General features: G+C 42.1%; 1 protein-coding gene across 1 annotated transcript in view; it reads right to left on the bottom strand.

Annotated features, from left to right (window-relative positions):
• Nucleotides 1-2,959: 2,959 nt before the first annotated feature.
• BDKRB2 (bradykinin receptor B2) overlaps nucleotides 2,960-8,001 on the bottom strand; it is a 47,269-nt gene continuing 42,227 nt past the window's right edge. Inside the window, exon 3 of the mRNA XM_006275836.4 lies at nucleotides 2,960-6,667. Coding sequence (XP_006275898.1) covers nucleotides 5,525-6,661 — 1,137 coding nt within the window. The 5' untranslated portion in view covers nucleotides 6,662-6,667 and the 3' untranslated portion in view covers nucleotides 2,960-5,524. The remainder of the gene's footprint in view (nucleotides 6,668-8,001) is intronic.

Genomic DNA, 8,001 nt, shown 5'->3' with positions numbered 1-8,001 from the left:
TGTCTGTTCTTAGCCCATTCCATATTCCTTTCTGCTTATCATATTTACTGTGTTCTAAAATGAGATTCCCCTTCCCCATTTAACATGGGGCAAAAAAGCCTCTCATCCTGAAACTGAATAGAAGGTGATGGGAGGCACATAGTTGCAGTGGCTTTAGTTCAGGCCCTGACCCTCCAATAATCAGATTCTATACATGGAAAATTATAACAAATTTATAAATTTTCCATGTATAGAATCTAATTACTGGGGGGTCATCTTAAATTCAGGGTAGTCTTGGATTTGGGTAAATGCAGTATATGGTTGTTGATTCTGTCCATTCCTTATTCTCCTTAATCTGTGACTCTTTTCCCTTCTCCCTCCATAGTGGCCAACCTATTGACCCTCAGCCTTGGTTCACGCCCAACATTCACAACTTCCATTTTTTGCTTTTTTGATATTTCTGTCTCTCAAATATTCTGCAGCCAGGTTGATTTTTCTTATTGCAAATATGCTATTTCTTCAGATCTGCCATCTTTCAGCTAAAAAACGGTACTACTTTACCTCCATTAAATTTCATGTCCACCCTTCTGGCTTCTTCTTTGCCACCTTTGTCTAAGTTTTCAAACCCTCCTGTCCTCCTGTTTCCAATTCTCTCTTGGAGAAGAGAGATTAAATTTTGTTGATAATTTCTTAGGAAACATTCTCAGCTCATTTCTCTTTCCCCTTCCATTCTCACAACTCTCTTCTCTTTCCTCATTCTAACAGATGTAGAAATGCCTTATTTTCTGTCTTTTAATAATGCTTTCACTTGCTCATGTAGCTTCAATCACTCTATGTTAATTTTCTTCCCCCTGTAACAGGGAACCCTAGCCCTGTTACTAGGAGGCAGGGATGCCCCTTTAAGACCATAGTCTATAGGAACACCAAGCACCAGGAGGGTAGGGATTAATAGCCCAACCACTCAGTTAGCTGACAGGAAAGGGTTAGGCCTCTGGGCACATATAAACCCCAGGGCTGAGGCTGGCAGGAGAAAGTCTCTGGCAAGTGGCCAGGGGAAGAGATCTCCTGCATGGCAAAACTACTCATGAACACTGTGGCTGCTGGCCAGACTATTGATATGGCTAATGAGGCTCCAGGAATCTACAAGGTACCCAGAGCTGGGAAGTACTCAATACTCAAGGAGCAGTCTGGGGTTTTTAAGGAGCCAGAGTGTGGCTTGTAGGACTAGTATTATGTTATAGCCCAGGGACTCATATTGATGTTGCTGTTTTATCCAGTGGACTGGGCTCAGGCTATTGGGGGAGAAGGAGACCTCATTGGGGCACACTCCTGTGCAAAGCCCCAGTGCTGGGGGGGGTGCAGGAAAAGGGGGTGATCAGATCCCAGCACCAGGGGACACAGAGACAGGGGGTGATCAGGCCCCAGTGCCAGGGGGAGCAGTGACAGGAGGCGCAGAGACAGGGGGCAGACCCCAGTGCCAAGAGGCACAGCGATAGGGGATGGGTGGACCCCAGTACTGGGGGGGTGCAGTGACAGGAAGTGAGCAGATCCAGCACCCTAGGGTGCAGGCCAACATTTATATACCATCTGTGAGGCATGGGCCACCATGTAGGGGAGGTTTGGAGCAGTGGATAGCAACCCATAGTGTTGGAGTAGTAAAAGGGCAGCCTTCCACCTGAGTAACATCATAATTATTGTTCCAGCAAGGCGTGGCAGGAGAGAAAGGTGGGCGGGTAGCCCAGAGATAGAGGGCCAGGCCTATCTTAGACAGGCCCGGGGATGGACCCCATCACACTGCCTTATTCTCTAGGTTTCTCCCCTTATGACACAAATGTGTCTTGGTCTTTTCCATCTTAAATCCACCCTTGAACCTACTTACCTCTTTAATTGCCTTCCAGTGTTCCTTGTTCCTTTCACGACTAAGCTCACTGAACAAGCTGTACGCAATTTCTGTCCAGAATTTTTCTCTTTTATTTCTATCATTTGTTCTTTCCAGCCTGGCTTCAATCTCTTGCACACAACTGAAATTGCTGTAGGTAAAACTTCTAACTAGCCTCTCATTAGCCAGCTTTCTGAACCAGTACTACTTCATCTTCCTTAATCTGTCAGCTGCCTTTGCTACATCTGGCCATGCAATTCTTTTTGAAATCTTGTTGCTCCTTGGCTTCTACAACTTCAAACCCTTCTCCTCCCTCTCTAGACCTTATCTCTGGGTAATCTGTCCTGCAAGCAAAAAAATCCACTTCCACCTTTATATGGATAACTTGCAGATCTACCTCAATATTTTAGGTATGTCTTATTGTGTTCAAATTGAAGCCTCAGCCTCTCTGGCATTTCCCCCAGATGACTAACTATTTAGCTCAAGCTCAATCAACATGGCAAAAGCAGAGCTCTTGATATTCTGCTAAGCCCTCCTCACTACCTCCTTTCTTGAACACTATGCACAACCTTGCCAGCCTGCCTGTGCCTCAGGCCCATAACCCACAAGTCATCATCAATGGTCTTAAAGTCCTTGTATCCAGCGTATATTTCATGTTTCCATGTAACATCTCAAGGTTACTACCTTTCTCATTCACATTCTTACATTCTAAATTCAGGGACAATCTGGTGATGCTTTCCATGTGCCTCTTGATTTCCACGGGAGGAAGACTGAGTGTACAAATGAGTAAATAATATTTACTGTTACATATGGGCTTGAGCCAGTGGGAGGCAGAGAAAACCAGCAGAAAGATTCTGAATATTCCCATTTGATTTCATCTGAATTCTGAGTTCAACCAGAATGGAGAATGCTCTGCACTTTGCAGGATTGGGGTTTGGATGAAGGAATAGAAGTAAAAGTGAAATTTGTTTTAGTTAATTTCCCTTCAACATTTTAAGTCACCTTTTACTGTATGCTTCAGTCTCCAAGGTGGTGATGGCTTCAACAGAGTATTTTGATTAAATTGACCCATGCCACAGAAACACCTATACACACTTGTACTGCATTCAAAATGCAATCTTTTATTTTGTATTACAAATGCACAGTTTATGACAAAATATTGTAACTATAGCTTATATACATTTATACACTTTAAATTAATGATACCTGCCTGAATGTTTCCAAATTATTTGGTCTTTTCTTCTCAGTAACAAATATGTTCTGTTATTTTGCCTGCATAGTTTAACAATGCTTCTTTAAATTTAGTTCATGAACAAAGGCCGCTTTACATAATTGTAATGGCTTTAATTATACTGTCTTCAAATAACAAAATGTCCGAGACAATGTAACAGAAAATGGTATTTCTGTAGGTGTTTTGGACCATACAAAGGGGTCTAAGTGCTCTAAAATTTTGCAGGATGATCAGAAAAAGCCTGTGGAAATACATTATTAAATCCAGTATGTTTTTTAGTATGACTTTTAGAGCTTTCTTTTTCCATCTCTGTAGAACTATATTAGTTTCATCCATTTAAAGTTTAATAGGACTTTCCCATAAGGACTGCTGTTCTAGTCTTATCTCTCATGAGCAAAAGCTGCCAGTGGTACTTTGCTGTTTTGTAACAGACTATTTCAACACACTCTGTTTTAACTTGTGATCTAATAGCTGTGATTCTTAGCAAATAGGAGGAGTCAATGGAAAGACTTTTGCTGACTCCATTTGACTTTGGATTAGACTCCAAGTCCGGTTTTGAACTAGGTTCCAAGAGGTAGAAACCTAACTGTCTGAGCCTCATGAGGAGCCCATCTTTACTTCAGAGTAACTGGAATGATAATTAAAGTATTGCTGGAATCCTATCCACACACAATAACTCTTAAAGTGAGTATGATGGTATTCCTTTTCTGAGATGTCTGGACCACCAAGGGGCATAGTCTTCAGCTGAAGTCAGCACATCCCAGCAGCTGTTAATACAGTTCTTCTGTGATGCTAATCTAATTCCTCAGTCCATCTCTAGCATCCTTTTGTAGTTTGCCTGTTCTTGCTCAAGGTAAGCTAACTCATAGCAGTAACCAGGACAGTGAAAACATAGTTAAAATGCAAGATAAAAAGCCCATTCATGTATATACAAAGCATGTGCTACCTTCAGTTAGATGTCTAAGGCTTCATTTAACTCATTTTACTTAATTACTTTTGCTGTGTCTTCTCTTTTTGTGAAACCACATCATGTATATCAAATGCATATTTTTATTTATCATAATTATATAGCACCACACACATTAATTACACTTCACAGATGAGAAGAAGGTAGGGCAGGGTGGCACCTTAGGGCATTTCTACACGTGCTCTGGGATGCAGCACTGAGTGCTTTAATTAGCAGCCGTGCTAATTAAATAGCGCCCATGTGTTGCATGTATCAGCATCCCCATTTATTCCTGCACTGAAAAAAATGGCAGCAGGGTGCTTTGAAATAAAACATGTTCAATGAGCTTTAGTTCAAAGCACTCCCCACCATTTTTTCAGTGTGGGGGTGCACGAGGACTCTGATACATGTGATACATAGGCACTTTTAATTAACACGGCTCGCTAATTAAAGTGCCCAGCACCACATCTCAGAGCATGTGTAAAAATGCCCTAAGCCATGGGGCTGCCAAAAAGCATCAATTTCCGTGCTCCAGCAGAGTTGATTAATCGAGTCTGCTCTGACACACTGCATTTCCAGCACATCAGAACAGGTTCCCTGCATGTGTATAGGAGCTTTTAGAGATTAACTTTATGCCTGACTTCAGACTAACATGGCTACCCACTTCACAGGCAAATGTATGAGCCAAGTCTTTACATTTGATGAGTTTACATTCTAAATTACCTCCATTCAAACACATGGTGCTCTCAGTTACTCATGTATAACTCCAGTGAATGCAGCATGTTGCAAAGGTGTAGAAATGTCCTGCTCTTTGGGAAGTCTGAATTATCTTTATCTTTATTTTTCTTGTGGTGTATACTCTTTAATAAGCCATAATCTATAGATATGGATTTACATGACATTCCACTGCAGTAGTGTCAGAGAAATTACAGAAAGGAAAAACACGCTAAATTATAAAAAGCACAATTTTTGATTATTGATCAAAACTGGTAGAAATCCTGGGAATTAGGCTCTTAAAAAATTGATTTAAATGATGGTTCTACAGGATCTTGCATTCTTCATCAACTCATCTGGAAATGGTCTGTCTGTTCAAAATGCTTTCTTTCAAATGTACAGAGAGCATGGTTAACTGTTTAATACTGATAACAGCTATTATAATATGGCTGCATGCAGACGACTGTAAACTGAAGTCACTTATCTTCATTAGTAAATATAGAAATTTCAAATGATAGTGTGTCAAATATAGTTCATCCATGGAAATATAAATTTGCCAGGAAATGTGATTTATTTGTGAAAAATGTTGTCCATCAAGGGTAGAAGCAGATGCCTACCTGGAATTTAGAATTGAGATCATATCTCCAAACTTTCAGGAATCAGCACAGTTGCCACAATGTTCACAATGGGGTGCCATAAAAGGTGGCTATGAATAGCAACTTAAACACTGTGTTACGAGATTTTCTAGTGATACTGAAATAAGCAAACTGTGCTATCATGCTACGGACACAGCAGACTTTTTTCTTGAGCTTTCTACTGAAATCGAAGTTCTTAAAGTATCCAAGGAACTTTCCATCTGTGTGGACTCTGATCTGTTGCATTTCCAGTTGCATAAGCCTTTGTACAATTCTCTGGACTTCTTCCTGAAATGCTTGCCTACAATGACATACAGTAATGGGTTAAGGCAACTGTTGCTAAAAGAAAAATATGTAGCTATCTGGGACAGAAAATCACTGACCTCTTCAACAAGGCAACCAGTAATTACCTTTAATTGAACTAGTGTGTCAAGTATTGTGCTGATCTGGAAAGGAAGCCAGCAAATGATAAACAATAAAAGAACAAGAAGGACCAAGATGGTGGCTCTCTTCTCTGTCTGGATTTCCTTGAGTTTTTGCAGTTCATTTTTTCGTAAGGCTTTGATGATTTGAACAGTACAAAAAGTAATCACTACGAGTGGGATCAAAAAGCCCACAATGTTCAGCAAACAGTTTGTTGCAACTGACCAGTACGGGGACGGATATGGAAGATAGCAGGCTGTGATGTTGGGCTGTTCCAAATACCTTACACTTCTGAACACCAGTGTGGGTGAACACATGAACAAGGCACATAGCCAGACCAAAAAACTATTCCACTTGGCACAGGAACTCCGCCGCATGCGTCCAAAGGACATAGTTTTCACTAGGGCCAGGTAGCGATCAATACTTACCATCGTCAAAAAATAAATACTAGAGTAAAAGTTTGCATAGCTGGCTGCATTGACAACTTTACATAAGAAAGTGCCAAAAGGCCAGTTAAACTTATTTGCGATATTAATGGCCCAAAAAGGTAAGCTACATGACAGCACCAGGTCAGCAGCTGCCAGGTTTGCCAAGTAAATTTCAGCCACTGTGCAGCGACTTTTGTGGAAACAAAAAACACTGAGGACAAAGCCATTTTCCATCACTCCCAACATAAAAATGATCCAGAGGAAAATGGGCTGAAAAGTGAAAACCCAATTCCATACTTCTGTAGTAGGGCAGGTGGAGTTGCTGTTTTCTGAAGTGTTGTTTAACACTGACTGGCTGAGTCCCAACTTCCAAGTGGTCACAACATTGGGAAAGGCTGTAACATTTTCTGCTGTAAGGGAGATCATGTCGGGCTGGAAAATAAAAGGTGAAATAAGTTCAATGTATACAGCACACAGCTGCTAAAGACTCAATCAGTAAAGAAGTAAAAATATCTCTCTGCTACCACTCCTTGTGCGCTGTTAAAAGAGATGCTTTCAGACTGACATTTCATTATATAGCATGTGATTTGTCCCCTCACAGCAACCTTAAATTAGCAGGAACTTTGTGATGGTAAACACAGGTACATATCCAGGTGGGTGGAATTTAGGTAGCTAAAGACAGAGATCTAATGACAGGAGACATGGGCTATAATGAAAGGGGGTTATGACACAGGATAAGCTGGAATAGATCATTTATGACCCTTAAAGCTAGTTCTCAGCTAGACCAGTTTTGATCCTTTGAGTGGGATGCTGCTTTGCTCCTTTATCTTTCTATACAATTAGCCATAATCTCTCATGGGGACTGACTGCACATTCTTGCAAATTGCAGAGTATGTGAGTGTTAAGTTGTGGCATGTTACTCATTTTGTACTCTTCAGTGTAAAACAGCAGACTTGCATTACGTGGAACACAATGATTCTCTCCCTCTCCCTTCCACTCCCTTCCTTTAATGGTCTTTCAAACAGAATGAATGTTGTCATGACCAAGACCCACCATTTCAAGACTGATTACTTGATATACTGCTGTGATTTTGCACTGGCAAGTCTGTGGATGTATAACTCTGCATCTGCTCAGATTGCATCTTTTGATCTCTAGGCTAAGTACAGATATTCAAAAAGCCCAAGCCTGAATTGATTCAGTCTTTGCAGGCTAGTCTAACCTGCATAGATCAAACCAATTTGCAAGTGAATAGACATTCAGATTTGATTCCAGAAATACAGCCACATACCTGCAGTGGCCCAGGCTAGAAGCTATGGGGCCCTACAGTGAGTCCTCCCTTCCCTTTGGCAGCAGTCACAAGGCTAAAGCAAAGCTGAGCTGGGGGGAAGGGGAGGAAGGGATGTGGCCAGGCCCTGGCAGGCTGCTGAGTATGATTGGAGAGGGGTTTAAACTTCCACCCTGGCCTGCAAGGACCCCATCTGGGGTGAGCTTGGAGGGGGAAGGGGGAAGCAGCCCTTGCCAGGTTTGTACCAGAGGGTATGAGACATGGCCAGACACTGGCCCAGGCAGTGCCTCAGGTGAAGCTGGGGAAAGAGAGGAATTAAACCCCCCATCTCCCCCCTCTCCCACCAGCATGGGAACCCTAACCAGGTTCTGCCTGGCTTTCCCACCTACTGGCCACTCACACGGTGGGAGCATGGCCAGAGCTGGCCCAGGCAGTGCTTCAGGCGGAAGGGGGTCAGGGAAGGGAATTAACCCCCCCTGTC

The sequence above is a fragment of the Alligator mississippiensis genome, chromosome 2, assembly GCF_030867095.1.
Source record: "Alligator mississippiensis isolate rAllMis1 chromosome 2, rAllMis1, whole genome shotgun sequence".
NCBI lineage: Eukaryota > Metazoa > Chordata > Crocodylia > Alligatoridae > Alligator > Alligator mississippiensis.
This window is presented reverse-complemented; position numbering and strand designations above follow the sequence as displayed.